The sequence below is a fragment of the Dermacentor variabilis genome, chromosome 4, assembly GCF_050947875.1.
Source record: "Dermacentor variabilis isolate Ectoservices chromosome 4, ASM5094787v1, whole genome shotgun sequence".
NCBI lineage: Eukaryota > Metazoa > Arthropoda > Arachnida > Ixodida > Ixodidae > Dermacentor > Dermacentor variabilis.
This window is the reverse complement of record NC_134571.1, coordinates 42,338,427-42,361,302: the sequence shown is the minus strand read 5'-3', so window position 1 is coordinate 42,361,302 and position 22,876 is coordinate 42,338,427. Positions and strand designations below refer to the sequence as shown.

Here is a 22,876-nt window from a genome sequence, read left to right as displayed (position 1 = left end):
GGCACAAAGTGTGCCTGCTCTTTAGGAAGGAGGGAATAGAAAAGGAAGTTGAAGATAAGAAGGGAAGTGAAGAAAGAAACAGCAAGAGCTAAAGATACTAAACGACAAGGAATAGGTTGCGCAGATGTAGTAACAGAGCATACACGCATCGAAAACACCTAGCCCGCATCAGAGCTAACGCTTAAATATTCCCGTCACGCATTCGTAACTGCTGTGTGATGTGTTTATGAATGCGGCACGACTGACTGTACACCAAGTCGAAAGTTAATCACTCTGTAATCGCAAGGACCGACTAGAAAGTACACAAATGATCGTCAAACCATTTTGAGTTTATTTCAATGGAATCTGCAGCGCCCTGATATAAAATTATGTAACTTTCACAAATTTATTGACAAAGAATCATAATTCCTGACTGGCGATAGCTACGGCAGCTGCGGTCGCGGTCATCAGCGTCTCGGCGGCGTCGTACCACTCACGCTGCACGTTTATAAAGTCTTAAGAGGGGTACTAAATATAAATATCTGATTAAAATAGCACGAAACAGGAAAGTATGAAGTTTATCTGTTATGGGAACGGCGCGGTAACTAAGTCTACGCCAGCAGGCCCCAGTCCTGGCCGGCCGCGCCCAAGAGCGCCCAGCCGAGCCTCGAACCACCGCTCGCGCTCCCGAGTCACTTTGTCCTCCACTTCCTCGACTGCTGGCTCCGATGCCGGAGTTCCCATACTGCCCCTTCCTCTGGGAAAGCGATGATGCCACTGGACCACGGCGGCTTGCAGCGACGGCACCGCAATCTCGGCGGCAGGATAACCTTGCAGACTGCTGCACCGAATGAGGATTGGCGGAGCAGGCAACTTCCGACTCACCAAGGTCTTCTAGGAACTTGAAGGCCCTAAACCTGGCTGGCTTCCCGGACGAACGCTTCGCGAAGATGCAGCATACCATGTGGTGGAACCTTCAAGTTGTCGAGGTCTTGCAAGAACCAGAAGGCCCTAAACCATTCCTGGAGGCACACCTGGTCCGGTCTTTCCCGACCTCTTTCTGGGGAGTGCAAGCAACAGGTAGCCTGAAGGTGCAGCCGCATGCTTATTGTCATGCCACCGCACAGAGACCAGTGCCCGCCACCACAGGTGCGCAGGTAACTGGATGGGAAGATCGCAGGCTATCATGATCGTTGCTCGAAGAGCGCTGCTTCCACTACAGTTGACAACTGCCCGCGATTTCACTGGAACACCAGGCACCAATCCCCAGGTCCTCTCGAGCCTATTGTGTGGAAGTCCTCACACTACATCGCCGAGGGACGCAGCCACACACGGAGGTGATGTCGATGCCATCGCGTTGATGTCACCCACGCCGGTAGCGTCCTTCTCCAATGACGGCGCCGAGAGCTGCAGCAGCGCGCAGCGGACCACGACGCCCCCAAGTCCCATGCCAGACCCGATGACGGTGACAGAGGAGAAGGCAGCGGAAACGCTTCTCATCGAACGCCAGAGCTGCAGCTCGGACCGCGGAGATGGTCACGCAAAAGGCCAGGCAGGCGTCGCTACTGGCTGTGGAACGGGCGCCGCCTGCCTTCCCCACCATCATGGTCCGTCCCGGAACGCAGTCGGGACCCCACGTTACGGGCGCCAATGTCGGAACGGCACGGTCCCTCAGTCTACGCCAGCAGGCCCCCAGTCCTAGCACCGAAGAGCGCCAAGCCGAGCCTCGAACCACCACTCGCACTTCCGAGTCACTTTGTCCTCCACTCCCTCGACTGCTGGCTCCGATGCCGGAGTTCCCATACTGTATTAGCGAATCATTCCTCTCCAATAGCAAAGGCGGCCACTTTTCTGGAAGGCTAGAAACACACACACACACACACACACACACACACACACACACACACACACACACACACACACACACACACACACACACACACACACACACACACACACACACACACACACACACACACACACACACACACACACGCGCGCGCGCGCGCGCGCCCGCACGGTAGAACTGAAGAAGAGTGGCGATGCCGCTTTGGTATCGACTGTTTCGGACCGTCTCATGTCTTCTTTACCCTTTTCACCCTCCACACTATAAACAAATCCGTGACAACTGTGGTGGAGGCGCTGCATAATGGACGCCCTGGACAACCCAGTCCTACAAGATCTTAGAAGCAGACGCCTGGTCGGACTCAGCAGAACGAACAGGCACGGACAACGCCTAGACAGGCAGGTCAACGAACACCGCCGAATTCTTCGACCAAGTCAGCCAGGGACCAGGGCAACCTAGCTACTGGACACCGCAACCGCGCATATTCTTATTAGGTAAAACAGACGGAAGACGCGGGCGACTGGCTGAGACAATATAGATATACGAATGAGTAAGCCACCATAACGGATGTAGTACGTTAGCGCAGTTTGTGAACGTTGTATTTTTTGTCTCGCCGGTACCGCTCTACTTTAGCTTGAGAATCATGAGCGCGTGCTGGCCACTTAAGAAAACTTTGTACAGAAATTGAAAGCATTGAAAAGAAGAAAGCGGTACATACGCTCTAGCGCAGAGCCTATAGTTGCCTGGCGAAACATGTACAACGCATATTGAAGAAATGTTGGAACTTTTCTTAATTGTAAACGCGAATACGTCTGACGAAGACAAAGTAGGACGTCTTTTAAAAAGCATCGTTGAATACGCTTACAATTTTGCAAGAACGAAAGAGAGCATGAACGCTCCTTCCGTAATTTAGGCAGCAATGTCGCGCGTTCGAAGCTCTGCAGACCCAAAGGATCTTACCGAAGTTCGGGCATTGGGCAACGTCAACGTAGTTGCAAGTAACGACGTCGCCGCCTGCGATGACATCACCTCGATCGTGCGTCGAGTGGTTCGAGATGAACCAGACCGACTTCACGGAGTAGGCACTGGTTACCAGTGTGCGTTAGACGAGTGCATTCCCAAATCACCGCTCTCCTGGTCGCGAGAACGTCGCATCGTGCGCCAACCGCCATCTGAAGAGACACGCTTCAACAACACGAGCATTCGGTCCCTTGAAAGTTTATTTAACATAAATAAGTTCTACAATTACAATTTCGAGCTTTAGGTGGCCGCCGGCTCTCACCACCGCGACGCGATACTGAACTACCCAATGCCACGATTCTACTAATTCTACCCGACGCCACGTCATGTTTCTGCGGAATTCTGCGCTACTCAACGTATACCTCCTGCTCCATTTAGTTTCAGCCGTGGCCAACCTGTCTGCTACGCCTGCGGTTTCCGAGAACATATTGCACGCTATTGTCCCCGCCGATTGTGGCAGCGCCACAGTTTTCGGCGTACCCGGCTCATGCACACGAAGACGCGCCCTCGCCGTTTGGAGTCAATAGACAGTGCTGGGCAGTATCGAAGATACATGTAGCTTAGATACTATTTTAGATACTCTTTGAGTATCTTGTATCTGTATCATGATACATCTGGCCATACGTGTATCAGTATCCGTATTTTCGATACATGAAAGAATGTATCGTGCACCTTCAGATACAAGATACTGGCTATCACATCACAAACGTTCGCATCATCATAAACGTTGGCTAAACTCCGCTTCTCAAGCTGATAATGATGCCACTAAGCCACCTGAATAAATGTATATGTCGCTAACGACCGCTTTACGCCAGCAGATAAAGCTGAAATTACCTCTCATATTCTACTTATGTGCTCTCTGTATGCACGACGCGTCACAATAAATGTAGCCACCAGCGTTGTTTCTGCTGTACACCCATGATACGGCATTGCGTAAACGGTAATGTTTATGGACGAGGTAAAACTCCACAGCCACATTTGCGACATTGTGCAGATGTTTCTTATTGATGTTCTTGTAGTTGGATGGCGGCGCGCTATAGCTGGTCGGTAAGCAGAGCAGCGACTCTCATCACTTGCAAAAGCGAGCAGCGAAAACCGCTGACAGCGCAGCTTATGAAGAGCTATCATGTTAAGCAGCTAAAGCAACCCAAATAAATTGTTTCGAAATGAAGACATTATACCTAGAGCAAGAAAGACAAAGATTTTGAGATACTGACAAACATTTCATTCAAATGAAACAAGGTTGGTCGGTGTTAAGAAATTTCCAAGCAAACATTTTTGTGTGTACGCGTTTGCTGCTATATTCATTATATAGATCTATAATAAGAAATTTGTGAGTGTCTCGAAGCATCGTCAGACACAAATGGAAAGTATCGCATCGAAAACTATATTTGCAGTAGTGTCTTGTACCTGTATCGCAAATACTTGTAGCCCGAGTATCTTTCATCGCAATATGATACAACTGCAAAGTATCTTTACCCAGCTCTGTCAATAGGGAGTTTTAGATTAGCGGGTCCCAACGCTAGCGTCCCCCTAATTAACGCTCCGGCAAAAGTGGTCGTACCAATCACGTGACGAGTCCCTCGTGTCCGAGCGCAGCCTGCCGCCGACCCGATTCGCCAGTTCCTCCGTCTGATGTTATGCTGAAGAATAAGGTGTGCGTGTGTACAGACGGTGTAAATGCTACTGCTCCTGTCAGCTGGTGCCGCTATTTCGGTTATGAGTCTTCGCTTCGAAGATCACTTAGGACAAAGTCATGTTCGCGTGGGATAGCAAAGAAACTTTTCGTGGAGTTGGAGGTAAAACGTTGCGCACTGTTAATCTTTGTTCGGTTTTGGTTGCGAATGGAGAGCAAACCTTTAGAGCCGAGTTCACTGTATTCGTCCACGCATCTCATGATGTTATTTTAGGCATAGATTTCCTACGTGAATGCAGTGCTACACTTGACTGCGGGACTGGAGAGATTTTACTAAGGAGCACGTTGCCAGTCGCCATACTTGATAATTTGCAGACCAATCAAGCCGACATGTTCTCGCTGTCTGAAGATGTGTTACTGCCTGGTCGGACAGCCAAGTTTGTTCCCGTGAGTTCTTCACGTGTCCGGATGGGATCACGCAGCGCTCTTGTCGAGCCAGATCATAACAACACAGTTACGAAGAATGTGCTGGTCCCTCGTTCGATTCTTCAAACCATTGAGGGGCGCGCTTTCTTGTGGACAGTGAACGATTCTACGGAGTCTGTTGCTCTGCTTGCCGGACATAAATTGGGACCATTTGAGGAGCAAGCCACAATTGATGTACGACCACGTCTTCAGACAACGGTCGACCAACGCCTAACTATTCGGGTGATTTGCGACGTATGATCGTTGTCGTCTTCCGAGCAAGATCTGCACTTTAGGAAGTGCTTGCCTGCTACGCATCAGTCTTTGATATAGCTCAAGGCGAGCGTTCTCGGATGTTGCCGGAATAGCGCATGCACCACCGAATCTGCTTCGATACGTCAGAAGTCCTATCATCTTTCTCCCACGGCAAGAAAAATGGTTGCCGAGCAAGACGACATGCTGTAGAAAAGTGTTATTCAGAAGTCTTGCAGTCCTTGGGCTGCTCCTGTTATGTTAGTCAAAAAGACAACTCACGAAAATACTGTGTCGACTACCGCAGCCTCAATGCCCTTACAGAGAAATACGTATGTCCTTTACCTCGCATTGACGATCCTGCTGACAGGTTTCACTACCTCCTGGTACTTTTCGGCGGTTGACTTAACCAGTTCGGGTGTTGGCAGGTACCGACGCATCCGTCTGACTGAGAGAAGACCGCTTTTCTAAGGCTTGACGCACGTATTGAGTTTAACATCATGCCGTTTCGGTTATGTAATGCCCCAGCAACCTTCGAGCGATTTATATCCTCCGAGGTTTTAAGTGGGACACTTGTATGTTCGAATCAGAAGATGTGACTAATCTCAGCCGAGCTTTCCACAAGCGGTCACATTTTAAACACCAAGAAGTGCCATTTCGGTGAGCCTAAAGCCCTTGTGCTGAGATACCTTGTCGACAAGGACGGTATACGGCCAGACCCCCGAAACATTTCAGCTGTTCGCAAGTTTAAGCAGCCGAAGATTGTGAAAGACCTTACAAGATTCCTGCGCTTTTGTTCTTATATTTGCAGGTGTCTTAAAGACCTCGTCGAGGTTGCTTATCCGCTGACAGACCTTATTCGCAATGACACTCCCTATACATATGGACCGCTCAGTATGAAACTGCTTTCTAGCAGCTGAAGTTTTTTGCTCACCTCTAGGCAACTTCGACATTTCCACCCGGAGACGCTCACGGGACTGCATACTGATGCAAGTGGTGTGGGCGTTGGCGCTGTGCTAGTCTAGTTTCACGACGGACGCCAACACGTCGTTGCGCAAGCAAGTTTACTCTGACGAAAGCAGAGAGCAATTATAAGATGGGGTTCCACCCAAAAGTAATCAAATTCTTTTTAAAAAGTTGATTTATTTTTAACAAAGCAATCTTATCAACTTCGAAGTACTCTCCATTACACTTAATACATTTGTTCAATCTGCTATTCCATTCTTCGAAACATTTTTCGAACTCGTCTGTTTTGATGGCCCGATGGCTCGTTTTTTTTTTTGTTTTTTGTTTTACCTCACCTCTTCTATGTCGCGAAATCGCACTCCTTTCATGTTCTTCTTCATTCGAGGAAACAAATAAAGTCGTACGGAGCGAGGTCAAGTGCCCACGCCCCTTACTCACTTGACCTCGCTCCGGCTTTCCTCTCGCGGCTTATATTCTAAAAAAAAAAAAAGTGCGTCACTTTTGAAAGATATAGGTACGTGTCGTGTAAGTGGATTCAGTACCATACGTTTATGTCGCAAAATCCGGCGTATTTAAAGGAACACGAAACAGAAATGATATGTCAAGTTTTTAATGATAAAATGTTATCTTGAAATTCTACTTTCGTTAGCTTCGCGGTATTGTGCTAATTATTCACGTAGTAAATGAACGTCAAAGATCGATTATTCGAATTTCCTACCGAAACAATAGCGCCGGTACGTCAGTGTGAAAGTATTTTTCGCGTATTTGGACTACGGTGGCTCAGAATATTTTCTTGACGCTTGCTAAGTTCGACTCTCGGCTCTTTTAGGATACAATGTAGTCCACTTTCACCGATTAAAAAAAAAAAAAAGGAACGGCCAAGGCATGAGCAGGCGCGGTCAAAATTCATGACGTCACGGTGCACTGGAGCGGAAACATCGAGGTGGCTTGGCCGCCCGTCTTTCGTTTTTCCGTCTCCTGTGGCTTATAGCAAGCATTCTTTCACGGTGAAAGTGGCTTTCCTGGTGTTTTAGACGTGTAATTTACTAATACAGCTCAAATTATTTCTCTTACTTCGGTGTCCCTTCATAACGTGCAAGGCGTCGCAGATACTACATATCATCGAATATCAATCATATCCGATCATATCTTTATCATACATGATCATATTTATCATCGAACGAGCTGAGCGGCACGTTTCTGCAACCAGCGGCCACGCGAACACTTAATTTTGCATACTGGAAGTGCAGAGGTGCATAAACAATCCGTAACTTGACGTGCCTTTACCACCCGCAAGTGATAGTTGTATTACGTAGTATGTCCCAGCTAGCGTTGGCCAAGCTGGTCGATGAAAAAAAAAATATTAAGAAAGATGCACGGTGCAAAATGCAATTGTAAAACCTACGGCGTTTGATTGTCAGACATTTGACGACCTAACACCGCAGCTCTTATAAATATATCTTGAAGAGTGTTTTTTTTTTCTTTAATACGTCGTTTTTCCTTTTTTTCCTTGAACAGCTTGGCTAGCGTTACCTGGGACACACGGTATGAAGTAGCAATTTTGTAGAAAATGTCGCAAAACAAAAACTGCACTGGGAAACGGGCGCAGTGAGGCTTTATATGGTGGCTTCCGCAACGTTGCCTGCTATAAGCATGAAACGGAGCACACAAGAAGCAAAGAACGCTTCGCTTTAATATACTTTGAAATCGATGACGTCACACTAGCGTACCCGCGCTGTGGCTGCAATACGAAATTTTAAAAAAATGTACGCCCTTCATTTTTTTTCAGTTACAATCAACTTCGTCCTACTAAATGAAGAGTTGCGAAAGTATAATTTATACCCCAGCCACACTCTGAACCTTCGGTCGCGATCGAGCCCAACCGAGATGGAATTTCTCGACCGCGATTGGCTCCTTTTTTTTTTTTTTTTTGTAGCTTGTGTAAACGAGCCAGCCGCGATCGGGAATTCTTTCGATCCCGATCGGGCTCGATCGCGATGGAAAGTGCCCTAGCTGTGTGACTGGGGTGCTAGGACTCGAACCTGGCTTTCAGTTGCTATTTAGTGGATTTGTAGCCTGCACAGAAGCAATCCCTACCTTGGTCTCACGCTTGGTAAGCCAGAAAGAAAGGAAAAAAAAAAGCACGGGTGGCGACAGCCCCTTGAAATTTACGCATCTACTGACGTCATAGATTTCGGCAGCGTCTGCCCGTGGACATTTCTTTAACGATAGAGGGGGATAGCAGTGCATTATAAAGCAAGCACACACTTAAGTCAGCAATTTTCCGGGATCTCTTCCGCACAAAAATAGAACAGCGGTAATGCGTGACGTCAGTAACGTCAACCGCATCGCGATTCTGGATCAAAATTTATTGACCTTAATTTTTGCCTTGGATGTTCTGCCGAAGAAATGCAAATAATGTTTTCAATGAATCGGACAGTAAAAATTTATTTGACTTTTTTTTCTAGTGACATTAATCATTCATTGTCGATGGTGCGGCTAGCAAAAGCAGCGCCTCTACGAGTTTAACAAAAAGCGAGACACATAATTGCGAAAGTACGGTACCCAATCGAAGCCACTGCTATACAGCGCCAACATTTATAGACAGGTTATATCGCAGAGTTGTAAGGCGCTAGCAGCTGCAGGACCAGCCAAAAAGGCCAACCGAGAGTTGTCGAGGAATGCACGCAATTACAGGTGTCGCCAGTCAGCGTTTAATGTTCGATCAAGTCAAACACCCCCCTCTTGGCCACACGCAGCAAAGTGGACAGTTCGGTCAAATGGTATGTCGCAGGAATGCGACCAGCGTTGAGCACATACAAGCACAGAATGGGAGAAAAGTACAACACAGCGCAGGACTTCCTCTCTCTGTTCGGCGTTGTTAGATGCTAAGCCTGTCGACAATACAAGAACACCACAGAAGTCGACCGCACCAGCGTACGGCACCTTACACCAACAGAGCTGGTAGCGCCACCTGGTGATGCGCTCATGTTTTTCTGCTTCGTCATGGTTCTTGCAGAAAGTTTTTTTTTAGAAGAAGATATCCATTATAGGCGAATGATTGCTGCTGCCAAAGCCTTCGCACCAGCGAATAGGTACAACTGCAATTATATTTCTGTGAAGTCAGCCACAAGATGGCGGCACCGGCGCTACCAGTGCGCACGTGTCTGTTTGGTGTACTGGTATTTCGTAAACTAATGCGGTTCCAGAGAGGCTCTATTATCACTCTATTATACCCAATACCTGTACTTCACTGCACATGTATTTGAGTGTGCTCTACTGGTTAATTACCTGCAAGTGGCCACAAGTCTGCGTCTCGGCCCGCTTTATCACTGGTGGAAAGGGTCGTGTACGGTACATATACAGAGGGAAATAAAAAGGACTTCCCGCGAGGGAAAAAGTGCGGCTCCTAGACAACAAGGCGACGAAACACGGGGCCGTACTACGAGGCTGTTCCTCTCCAGAGCGGTTCAATTCTAAACCACAATCCGAGGTGTCCAATCAAGCAACAGACTCTCGTAATCCTTCTCCACCACGCAGATTACAAAACAGTTAGGCACGGCGAGCGTGACCTCCAATCCGCTCCCAATAAACGCTGTACATCCCGCTCGAAGGAACAGAATCGTAATAACCGCCCCTGTATTGCACAGTGTGCCGCTTCAGACTCATACACTTTGCATTCGTACACTTTGCATTCATGGTTATATTCACGTTTACCAACTAGGCCCCTTCATTGCTTTACTAAAAGTACACTTTGCAGCATTTGGCTAGTGGCGTTCACCGCTGTGGAAGCTGGGCGCGATTTAAAAGAAACGAAGCGCCAGCCTCAGACTTAAACGACCTTAATTCCATCCGAGCCTTGGCCAATACCCCATAGTGGGTACATTGTACATTAATTTACACCCTTAAATGTGAGTAAGGGTGTAAGTTTACCCGACTAGCACTTTTACACAAAAAGGGTGCAACGATGTGAGTTATGGTCAGGTTTACACCCTTACATGTGAATAAGGGTGTAAATCTGTCTAACTCCCACCGTTACACCCCTTTTGTGTGAAAGTGCTAGTTGGACATATTTACACTCTCGTTCAGTATTAAGGGTGTAAACTATTTTACGGCATACACGCCATTAGAAGAAATAAACCAAGCCAAACCGAACCTCACTGCTGCTCGAAGCAGATCGACAAATTGATTTTAACTTGCGATAACTAAGACTCCGCATACACATGATGCATTCCGAATGGAACTCTTAGAGAGTATTTGTGAGAACGCTCACAACAGCGGCTGCGTCGCTTGGGGCTCGGCCTCCGCGCCGACTAGACCGGCAGCTTCCACAGCCGTGCACGGAACACACTGAGGCCTGGCATAAGTGCCACTCGGTTCATTTAGCTTTTCGTGCACACATTGGCTCGAGTCTATCACCGACGTCTCGCCACCATTCTTTTAATATAAAACAGTCATCAAAATTGATGAAAATCCCTAACGCTACCCACCCAGGATATTGCAAGGAAGTCTCTGAAGCCATGGTATTCTAAAAAAATTATAACAAAAAGAACGAAGGCTAACATGCATTTCAAACTGTGATTGCAGCAAACGACCTCAACGTTTAACAATGCCTCGCTTTGTTTTGTACATGTGTCCGTCCGTGACGGCGGAAGATCAGTATATATAGACGCCACTGCTCTTCAACCAGTCTGGTCCTCGATTGTTTAATTATTATTAGTATTTTCGGAGGAAAGGCAACAGCGTCTTCCATTCCAGCTAATCTGGCCTAAGCTACAACAGAAAGTGCGCAATATGAGTGATAAGGCTCACGGGTGGGTATGTTGGGTCAGAAGCCAAACATGGTCTCCGATATCGGGCGGGTCGCGACCGTGCGCGTCGCCCGATCTCGGAGGCTATGCGATGGAAGCAAGCACGTCAACTTGTTGCCCCAGATGTCATCTCATACACCTTGTTTTCCCATTTGACAGTAGTGAACGTAGGTTTGCACACTGTTTCCGCACTTTCAGCTCAAGGACATGTAGCTATAGTGTTTCTTCAGTTTATCCAAACGACTATGGCAACATGCGAGGCTACAGAGCCCATTCATTCTTTTTCTGCTGGAATTTTCCTAAAGGCGGCAATATTAAAGGGACACTAAAGCGAAACAATAAATCAGTTTAGACTAATGAAGCATTGCTTGAGAACTGTGCAGGCAGTCATTTCGAAAAAATAGTTTGATTATAAGATGAGAAAATGAAGGTCCAAGTATCAGTATTTGAATTTCGCGCCGAAACCCCAGCGCCGGTACGTCAGCGTGACGTCAGGGATTCCAAAGTACGTTTTCGCATTTGGGCCGCGTTGGCTGAATAAAGGTCCCCGAAACTTGCCATGTTTAATATTTGGTTTCTTTAGAACACAATGTAGTCAATCTGTACCGCTGTATATAATTAGTAGGCCCTAGAAGATGCCATCAAAATCCAAGACGTCACAGCCCCCAGGTGCGGGAACTTAAGTAGGCGTCGCCACCCGTATTTCGTTCTTGCGCTTTTTCTGGCTTACCAAACGTCTTATCGTTGGAAGATGGGTGTTTTTGGTGTTGTAGAGCGGTAATTTACTGATGCAGAAGAAATCATTTTTCACTTTAGTGTCCCTTTAAGTACAGGCCTGATAACAGAGTGCCCATAATCACTAGTGCTTGGTTAATTAGGTGTGCAGAAAACAGCAGCAAAATGTTTGGCAAATCAAACCGCTCATGCTTGACAAAAAGCCGTTTGAAGTACCAAGTAGCTAGATTACAAAAAGAAAGAAAGAGAAAACTCAAAATATTGGCTGCAACAATTTACGTAACCCTAGAATGTGACCACGATGCGATAACAAAACATAGACAATGCAATGACGTGAAAGATATGACGTGAAAATATAGCATCAGGGCGACCATGCAATAGAGAACGCCAAAGAAGCTGCGTCGGTCACAGAGGCGTCACCGAACCACGCCGTTTAGACACGCCGTACATCCAACTATAGATTCTAACGCACCCACGTACAGCACGTCGACTCGGCACGTCGCTAGCCCACGTTCACAAGCGTTCACCAACAATGACGACGAACGCAAAATGTGCTCACTGTAGCAACGAGTCGCAATCGGGAGCACCGCATTCCGTGAGAAGAATCCCGTGGTCGTTGCTCGTCCGCCCATGTAATTTGTTCACAGAAGTTTGAACTTGGAGCAACACCAGTCATGAGCAACCTCGATACAGTCTCTTCGTAAACGGTGGTGACAGGCACCGGCAATTTGACCCGACATCGCGGGACGTCCGTGACCTGGCAGTTGTTAAAAGCGAAAGATATCATTGCTGATGGCTGCCCGTACGTCGTCAACAGGCTTTCTCATCCTAGATTACATATACTCAACGGCTGATTTTGAGCCGAACAACCGAGTTAACAGAATCTGCATACCCTCTCTTTTTTCAACCCCATATGGCGGCGAGGCGGGGTTGGTATAACTTTGGCTGAATCTATTCCTATCATCCACTGGTCGCGACCGACTGGTTTTGATAACGTAGGTGGCGCACCGCTCGGACCTTTGACGAAACGTGAAAAAAGGACTGCAATAGGACCGTTACATTATCTGGGCCGTGGTCCCGTCCGAGGCTGTCGCGAATCTTTAGGACGGTGCTGATATTGAGGTCAACTACGCTCACCAGCGCGCCACGTAGCTTTCTTTGGCCGTGTTCCACGGTATAGCGGTGACTCGGAAGTATGGGATTCGCGGCACCGTGGCGGGCCTCACCCTCCAGGCACACAAATCATACGCTTATTTATAACGCGCGCAGTGTCTTACGGCGCACCACTGCGTGCGTCACTCCGGCCAAAGTGCGGCACCAACCAAAGGTGGGCGGTCCGCCCACCACGTGCTGACGCCACCGGGTCGCTGCGGCGCAGACTACCGAATGGCACGGAGACAACACGGCGGTGTAGAGTAGCCAAGAAAGGTAAGGGTAAGCAGCGAAAGTACTGCGGTTCCCGGCCATCATAAGAGCTGCTGATGGAAGAGCTGCGAGTTGAGCTTGCGGTTGATGTCGGCCAGGATGGTGGCGTACAGCTCGAGGCGTTCCTGGGTGCAGCCAGCGAACACGTCTTCTTCTTCCTCGTCTGGCATTTCAGGTTCTGCAGGAATGGGAGATCACCGAGAATAATAAAAGAGCCGAACGCGAACGACACGAGAGAACGACAGAAAAGGCAACAGCAGCAGAGACGCTGCGCCTTCCGTAATCATGAGACATCCACGGCGACTTCCTGTAGTCTAATTGTGTATAGTGACGTATTATTGCGAAAAAGAACTTGGGAGGCACAAACCTTCACAACATTGCTCAGGCACCATATCCTACTCTCCTTCCTCGATCTCTAACCCCTACCTCCGCGTACCTAAACATTACTTCCGGTTGCCAACACGCGCTCTTACGTCATTGTATATCTGCTCCCTATAAAGCACGTTTACGCTCAAGTTTTGTGTAGAGCTAGCAGTTCATTCCCGAAAGGACCACTTTTGGGAATACTTGCTTGTTTCGTTTACAACAAAGTTTAAACTCGCGATTCCGCGACGCTAATATATATATATATATATATATATATATATATATATATATATATATATATATATATATATATATATATATATATATATATATATATATATATATATAGTCACGTAGAAGTGACGGTGAAGAAGGCACCAAAACTGTGATTGACGAAACTAGCGTTGTATTGGGCAAATCGTGCCCTCAAAAGCAGGCTACACTTATAACTAAAGCGGCGAACACAGTCGGCGATCGTCGAAAATCTGATCAGCGGGTCAAGCGCGTCGGCTTTTATGCATCAGTCGTCGAATGTTCCAGAGTAATCGCTGGGACCCGCGTGCCTTCCGCAAAGTTCTACATTATTCGCGTCGCGCACACATGCAATCAGATTACACAACGTTCGGTCAGTCAGCGGATGGAACCATCGATAACATTCCAGGAACTTCCGATACATGCAGGCGCGTCCTGCGCTGTGCGATAGCATTTGTTAGGCGATGAAACGTGGTCGCCTGGTAAAGACAGACAAGTGCACGTGTCAATATATATATGTTGGCAAGGGGCCACAGAAAGTTAGGTGGGCGGCGGATGAGATTAAGAAGTTTGCTGGGACAACATGGCCACAATTAGTATATGACCGGGGTAGTTGGAGAAGTATGGGAGAGGCCTTTGCCCTGCATTGGGCGTAACTAGGCTGATTATATATATATATATATCGAGTTCGGTGCAATGGAACGGTGACATCGCGATGACATCATCTGAATGAATGTTCAGTGGCACAAGGGCCAGGCATGGCCAAAGAGCGCCGTGCCAGTGGTGACGCCATCGGTCACCGCGGTGACAAGTGCTTGTTCACAGCCCGAGCGTAGCGTCGCGGGACGCGAAGCCCCCCCACAGTTCATCTGTTTCGAGGCTACCCTGCATGGTCGGACAGACTCACCGACGGGCTTGGCCGGCTTGGCGGGCCCGCACCTCGGCCGGTTCAGCTTGCGGGCCTCGTCGCCGGAGTCGTGCGACGAGCTGCGGTTGGCGGGCGGCCGTCCGCGTCGGCTGCCGTTGCGCCGCGCCCGCTTGGCCCGGGCTGCGGCGGCGCGCTGCTCGAGCACCAGCGCGGTCAGATAGCTCTGACGCTCCTTGCGCACCCGCTCGGTGCGTCGCCGGGGCCGCTGGCTGCTCTGCTCGGACACGCCGCGCGACTTGCGGTTCGCGAAGAACTCGTGGCCGCACGGGCAGCTCTTGCACGCCACGGGCACCTGCGCAGGCGCGTCACTCGGGATGACCACACTGAGAGCAGCAGCGCTACGCCACCCCCGAACACGAGTGCCGCCGACGTGTATCTTCTGTGTAGGAATATACGGCACGCTTCTCGCTCGCCGGTACGCTTCGAAGGGAAAACACCAGAGACAGAAGGACGAGAAGGAATGGAAAGTTAACCACGGTCTCGACGCCCGGTTGGCTGCCCTACACATGGAGAAGCTGAAGCGGCTATATAATATAGGAGGAGCACGTACGTCAGGCAGCTATAGCCTCGGCTAAGGGTCGATTTACGCTCGCCCATCGCCGCAAGCCGCACCGCACGCTTGCGGTAGCGCGAAAAATTGCACGTATCCAGCACTTGTGCACAAATTACCATTTAAACTGTGTGCACAGTGTATACCTTACACATTGTAAACCGAAATTCGTGCACAAATATTTGATACGTGCAATCTTTTGCGCGACCACACGCGTGCGGTGCGGCTTGCGGCGATGGGCGGTTCGAGCGTAAATCGGCCCTAAACCTGTAGCCTCGGCAAGGCAGCCTCCTCTCTTTCGGTGCAGTGATACTTTCGGGGCTCGTCTGCGCGTTGACGCTTTAGGAATAAGCCCTAAATGGTTGCCGGACATTTCAAGACATTTTTGTTCGCGGTATAGCAGAATCATACGCGTGGTAACCCCAACGACGCTATATTCACGATCAGCTCTCGCCATCGGCGCTCCGCTCTTTTGTGGGGCGAGCTCCACCACTGGAAAAGCTGGCGCCACCGTCGGCGTGACGTGCCATGAGGGATCACGTGGACAGAGCGGCCGCGTGGGCTGCTTCGGAAGCGCCGAAGCGAGCTGAAAACCAAAGTTTAAAGTCCCAGCTGCGCTGCGGTTCTGATTAAGTGGTGAGGCTTTACCGCATTGGGTGTCTGCTTGACAACATTTGAAAGTACTACAATAGGTAGTGGCTGCCTTTGGAGGCGTGCAGCACGGTAGGCTACTGCTCGGTGCCGCAGTGCCGGGCGTATGCAGCGGAGCCCGGTTTCAGCCTTATTCACACGTAGCCGCAGGACAAGGAGCTGCGTGAAGCTTGGCTCGCGAAACTTAAGAGACAGCCGTCGGCTTTAACTCGGGTATGCAGTAAGCACAGACGCGAGGAAGATTTCTGCTACGGCGCCGAGACTGCGATGTTCGGTGAGTAGCAGAAAACATGCACTGAGACGCTCACCCGCGCCCGCTGCCCGTCTAATGTCAAGACGGTCTGGTCTATGAACTTCTTGGTTCTAGATACTGGCAAGTTCAGCGGAATGGAAAGGGAGCGGTAAGACGCACATTAAAGAAGGCACGGCATATGGTCATGTTTGTGTTATGAATTAATGCACTGGATTACGAAAATCAAGCAGAGGGAAATCGCACGCCGAGAAGACCAATAAACATACACAATACGACGCAACTTGAGAAATAATATTGAAATGTCCAAGAATTTAGAAGACAAAAGAAGATTGAATCGTCGCGACGGCACACCATAGTCGCCGTAGGCGTCGAGGTCTCTATAACGAAACAGTTCTGACAGCGTCCACGTAACAATTTTTGCTAGTGTACTGTCAAATGCTCATATGCTGCAGCCTAAAGCTCACGGCACGGTGCGAAAATGCGCTCACAGCGAAAGCAAAACATTGTGCGCGGACATGCATGCAGACGCACAGTCGGTAGCCGCGAACCCGTGCGATCGCTGCATGCATTGAGGGTTCGTTCTGTAATGCGCCATTTGGTTATACAGACCGCCCACCATGAGAACATATTTCACATCGTTTGCCGAACTTTCATGCAAGAAACCGGTTCAGGAGATTCCATCGCGGCGACCGCGCGCAGTGGCGTTCACTGTACGTATTCCGTAGAGAGAGAGAGAGGAGCGTCTGTAAACGATTCTGTGCTTTCAGTTTGCCCAAGATTAATATAGACAGTCGAAACTTCCCTCGTTTTGAGAGTACTTAGATAAATGTCCAGGAGGGCTGCCGCATGGTGTTTTTATTGAGCGCCGTAAGCGAAACCTATGAGGAGCGCGCCAGGTGATCCCTCATACTACGCAAGGGAGGCGCTTCCGACAAATGGCGACTCCGTAAGTCCTCCCCCCCAATACTCTCCACCGTACTCCAATCATGCTATAGGCGTCTAAAAATGAACGTTTGCCTATCACGTGGTGAGGGCCTATCTCCCAAGAGTCTCTGTATTTTTTACGTCTAGGCTTCAAGACTGTCACGTGACACACCCGCCTATAGTCGCGGACAACTTTATGTGGCTATGAAGACAAAGCTACGGGCGCGTGGCTGCTGCACATGTGTTACCGCGCCAAGTAGTCCGGCATCGTTCAGCAGCGCTCTTGGTTGCTCGGAACAGACGCTGAATCGAGGCAACTTTCACGTGCGACGATTTCGCATTTCTCCGGACGCGGAAGGGAAAAGCCCCAAAACAAGCAAACCTTTACACTCAGTGGTGTATTCTGACTTACTTAACTATTGCTAATAAGGTGTTTACGTTTTGTCTTCCCCAGCCTAAACTAACCTAGATTAAAACGCGGGACTCTTTTCAGAAGAGGTCTCACTTTTACGCGCTTTGCCTCCGTAGCTTTCCCTTCATAGCCACAGCATAGGCCACAGAAATTTGGCTCCACTGCCAGCTTGGCGCATGCGCTCTCCGCAGCTGGGTCGCCGCCAATACGTGCTCGATACGTACTACATAAAAGCGTTTTTTTTTTCTTTTCCGAGTGTGAAAGAACCGCGCGAATACAGGCTAAGTGCCTCGATCGGCCAGTCGCGCGGCAATTTTGTGTCCATTTGCGGGCTTCTTTTACGCTTGGAAAAACACTTTCATGCAGCACGTATTGAGCAATAGAAAGCTGTATCGGGAGTTGTTCATGTCGCTCTACAATTTTCTCATTGACAGTTTTAATCTAATTGTAATATTTGAGAAGTTGATTAAGACTAATTATCTAATTAGGCGGAATGAAAGAATTGAGTATCTCCAAGCGACGGCAAACAACAGTACCCTGGTTCTGTACAGGTACGTTGTATTCGCATATTTTAAATTCTGGCTGAAGTTAGCTGGGACACCATGTATATATATATATATATATATATATATATATATATATATATATATATATATATATATATATATAATACGCCCATTTTTGGTCAATCTCTCAGAATGGTTATGTGCCACGTGACGCAAAGGATGTAGGTAGAAGCCTTAAACCTGTTTAAGTGTATGTCGTACTCCTCTCTGTGCGTACCCCTCTAATCGACATGCTTCCCTCACAAAGCCTTAAAGGGGCCCTGAACCACTTTTTATCGAAGTGGAGAAATACATTTGAAGGAAAGATTGGCTATTTCAGAACCACTTTGCCGCAAAAAGTAATTCAGTGCATTCAGCTGAAGCGGAGTTATCGGCAATCAAACACGGCCTTAGCTGTGCTCCTCTTCCTCCTCCAATGCCTTACACTGCGAAAGCTACGACGGAGACGTCACCGTGGCGCGCAGTTCAAATTTCCTATTTGGTGCCTATGCCGCGTTAAACGTAAGCCAAACGTGGCTGTCCTCAGAGAGCCGCAGCGCGCTTAGCCACTGGACTCGGGGCGGCCGCGGTGTAGCCAAGCGCAGGGACCAATAGCAGCCGCGTATTGGAGTGTGCTTCCTGGCGAAATAGAGCACACAGAAGAGAGCGAGGATCATGGGGTTTTTGAAACGAGAGCGCTTGAGAAAAAGGTGACTTCGCGCTTCGCTTGCGAGCTCCACGGACCGCGTACGAGAGCAGAACTTGGCTGAGATGTTCACAACAGCGTATGCTACCCGCGGACTATGTTATTTCACCAAGCCCTTAGGGGTGGTTCAGGGCCCCATTAAACCTGTTTAGGTGTGTGTCGTACTCCTGTCTGTGCATACCCCTCTAATTGAAATGCTTCCCTCACAAAGCCTTAAGCCTGTTTAGGTGTGTGTCGTACTTTTCTCTGTGCGTATACCCCCTCTAATCGACGTGCTTCCCTCACAAAGCCTTACACCTGTTTAGGTGTGAGTTGTACTCCTCTCTGTGCGTACCCCTCTAATCGACATGCTTCCCTCACAGAGCATTAACCTGTTTAGGTGGGTGTCGTACTCCTCTCGGTGCATACCCCTCTAATCGACATGCTCCCCCCACAAAACCTTAAACCTGCTTAGGTATGTGTCGTACTCCTCTCTGTGCGTACCCCTCTAATCGACATGCTTCCCTCAACAAGCATCGCACATATGGCCTTCATCCTCGCGACACGGGCAGGCACGCGTGCGCGACGAGGCTGTGCTCGTGTCATCCGCTATACTGCTGCTGGCTCACGGAAATCAAAACAAGCTTTGCGTCATTTAAACTGTGTCATTGCGGTAGATCTGAGTGGTCTTACGTCTTTTTCTGACGTAGCGAGCTTTGGCTCAAGGCAAAGAGAGACCACTTTGCTATTGCAAAACAATGATTTACTGGTTCAGTTTAGCACAGTAGCACTCCCATTTAACGTCCTTGTAAGTTAGGGCACGATATGGAATATCACCAGGTAAAAATACGCACAAGAAGGACCACGAGCCCGGATGCTCGCTAGACAAAATGCTTATTGTTAGGCTTTCTGCGTGCGCCAAAATTAGGTCATGATAAAGCGACAAAGTCTAGTACAGGATATAGTTTTGACTAATTGGTTGCGATTTTAACACGTTGCCTATGATTTCCTGTCGACCCTGAGAGTTTTTTTTTTCTTTCTCGCGGAGTTCGTGTAACACACCCACCCGAACGGCATCCAGCCAACACGTCAAATAATCTAAAATGGAGCCGCAACAGGTGCCACCAACACCCGTGGCGCACCGCGAATATCGACCCGGGCTGATATTTCTGTCCCGTCACATACTTTGCCACCACGTTCCACATCTCAGCAAGAAAAAAGAAAGAAAAAAACTATAAACGAAATAAGAATCCCGCCTTGTTTTTGTTGACGTTCAGTGTGCTCCAAGTCTGTAGCATTTTTTTAAGTAAACAAAGTCCGCCAGAACAAATTTCACGATGAAAAAAAATTTAATTCTGGTGTTTTACGTGCCAAAACCACGATATGATTAAGACGCACGCCGTAGTGCGAGACTTCGGATTTTGGCCACCTGGGTTTTATTAGCGTGCACCCAATGCACGGTACAGACGCTTTTTTTTTTTTTTTTTTTGCATTTCGCTCCCATCGAAATGCGGCCGCCGCGGCCGGGATTCGACCCCGCGCCCCATCTCACAACGAGTAGCGACATTAATGCGAAAACGCTGAAGCAGTGTAGCGACCCACCACATTGCCAAATCCTTAACTTCTGTGTAGCCGACTTCTTCAATTTCCTGTTACCGACATCTTCACTTCTCTGTGGCTCAACGCTCCTTGCTCAATGCACGCTCTGGTCCCGTTCTGTCCAGTTCAATTCATTCTCCACACTCAGCTGCTTTTGATGCCGATGGTTTAATGCCGTTGCAACAGTATGATACTGCACACACTTTCCGGGGGCTATGTATGTATGTATATATGTCCCTAACCAGTATTTCGCCCACCAGGGTCACGGGAACAGGGTTCGAAGCCAACCATTGGATCAACTTGGGTCACTGAGCATATGGTAATATGTAGATACATGCCGCTCTTCGACGAACCCCTTTCAAGCCGACATGGGTTACTGTACTGCATGCGGGACTGAGTACGTACCGTTGTTCAATGAAACTCTTTGACGCGGACTTGGAGCACTGAGTGTGTCCCACTCGGTCTGTGCCAGTCTTCAATGACAAAATAGAAAAGCTCCTTTAAATTTATCCGAGGTTGGGCGGAATCGAACCCACGTCACAAGGATTCCTCAAGGACAGGAACCTGACGATGTAGCAAGCTGCGCCACAAACGCGCTGGGTATGTGGCGCTCTTCAGTGAACGTCTTTCACGCCAACGGTTTTAGCGAGCTGCGCCATGAATGCACTGGGCATGTGCCACTTTTCAATGAACCTCTCGCAACTTGGGTCACCGAGTGTGAGCCAATGGGTGACCGGCAAGCGAGGGAACAATTCTCAGCGTTCTCACGCACCGGCGCGCCACGCATATCGGAGGCCAAGCGCAGGCTTCGTGGCGATACTGCTAGAGGGCGCCGAGCGTTCTTATAGGGAAGCGCGAAAGAGGAGCCCCGCTGCAGTACATGCCTCATACATTACTCGTTTCGACAGTGGCAATACGTTGTGTCGCTATATTGATTCAATGCTAAACGCATTACCGTCGACAGTCATCGAGAGATAGGTTCTGCCGATTTTTTCAATCGCTGAATTTAAATTTTCTGTAGCCGACTTCCTCCCTTGATGTCTCTTATTCTGCTGTCCCTTACAAGAATGGGTTTGACCTTTCAGTCACCCACGAGTCACCCAGCGGTCACCCCTGTCACCTACCTGTAGACTCGACCTTTCTGTAGACTACAGTCTGCAGACACTGTGCGGACGGCAGGTAGACTTGTCTGTAATGTTCATGCCCTATATATATATATATATATATATATATATATATATATATATATATATATATATATATATATATATATTCAGACACATGACTCATTTTATAATTACGGTTAAGTCGGCTTCACCTTTCAGCCACCCACGAGTCACCTACCCACACACACATGTGTGTGTGTGTGTGTCCTGAACCATGACAATTTTGTCATTACGGTCAGTTTTGCCATTTTAAGCTCCATAAATCAATTATTTAATATTAATTGAAATAAGGTAATGGTTACATAACCTGCATTAAATGCAGCAGTTGTATTATGGCTCGATTCACAGCCTTGATTTAAGGACATATGTACCACGCTACGCCGTCACCATCCGACCACCGAAAGCGTGGTTGCTTTCGGCGCCGGCCCCCGGGAGGCGGTGGCGCTGCCCCAGGGCAGCGCCCCAGGAAGCTTGCCAGCAAGTATGCGGCCTGTAGGGTGGGCAACACAGCAACAAAGAAGGTCAAGCGCAAAGTCAGAGAGGCTGAAATAATCTCATGGGTGGCGGCAATGGAAAATAAACCTGCCATGAGTAACTACTTAAGAGGAAAAAACGAAATCGGGAAAGAAGCAATTTATGATAACTTAAAGGGAAGCTCATTACTTTTCGAAGCGAGACCGGGATACCTTAGAACACGCACCTATAAATGGAGATATAAGACGGAAGAAGAAGCATGTGCTTGCTGCGGTAAACCTAGGGAGACTATGGAGCATGTTTTATTAGAATGTGAAGACGTCTACCCAGCGGTCGATTTAGGCACCACTGGCCTCCTTGAAGCCCTTGGGTTCAGCGAGAGCAGTGGAAAAGTAAACACGTCCACTATATGGATTAGTAAGAGGCGATTGGAGGATTGGTGGAAGAAAAGTAGGGAAACGACAAAAAACGGGGCCGTACAAAAAGCCCAGTTCGAAATAGGGGATCAGAAAATTTGGGTGTGGTAGTTCATAGTGTTCTTTTTTTATTGTTTAACCTAGGTAGGACGTTAGGCAGTATAAGAGCAAGAGCTTGGTGGCGGAACCCACCGCCCCGTTCCAAAGGGGACGCTCAGGGTGGTGTTGGATTAGCTGCGCCACTAGTGACGTCGTTGCTTTCTGTCGCAGCCGAGCGCGCGCGCAGCAGCAGTTTCTCTGCGGCTCCGAAATGGGTAGGCCACGCGTCATACGTACTCCTGAGGAGCAGGCAGCTTTCGATCAGCAACGCCACAAGCAGAACTGGGAACGAGCTCGTCTACGCCGTGCCGATGCTGCAGCCCGGGTACATGAACAGACTCGTGCAGCCGAGCTTAAGCAGCAACTGCGTACCGAGGATCCGGCAACCTGCCAGGCTATCGTTTAATGAACCATCGGGATT

At 48.7% G+C, this 22,876-nt stretch overlaps 1 protein-coding gene across 1 annotated transcript in view; it reads right to left on the bottom strand.

Annotated features, from left to right (window-relative positions):
* Positions 1–8,855: 8,855 nt before the first annotated feature.
* Positions 8,856–22,876, bottom strand: part of LOC142579009 (uncharacterized) — a 19,308-nt gene continuing 5,287 nt past the window's right edge. Inside the window, exons 2-3 of the mRNA XM_075688780.1 lie at positions 14,661–14,973; positions 8,856–13,313 (exon numbers count right to left, since the gene is read on the bottom strand). Of these exons, the coding sequence (XP_075544895.1) occupies positions 13,177–13,313; positions 14,661–14,973 (450 nt within the window). The 3' untranslated portion in view covers positions 8,856–13,176. The remainder of the gene's footprint in view (positions 13,314–14,660; positions 14,974–22,876) is intronic.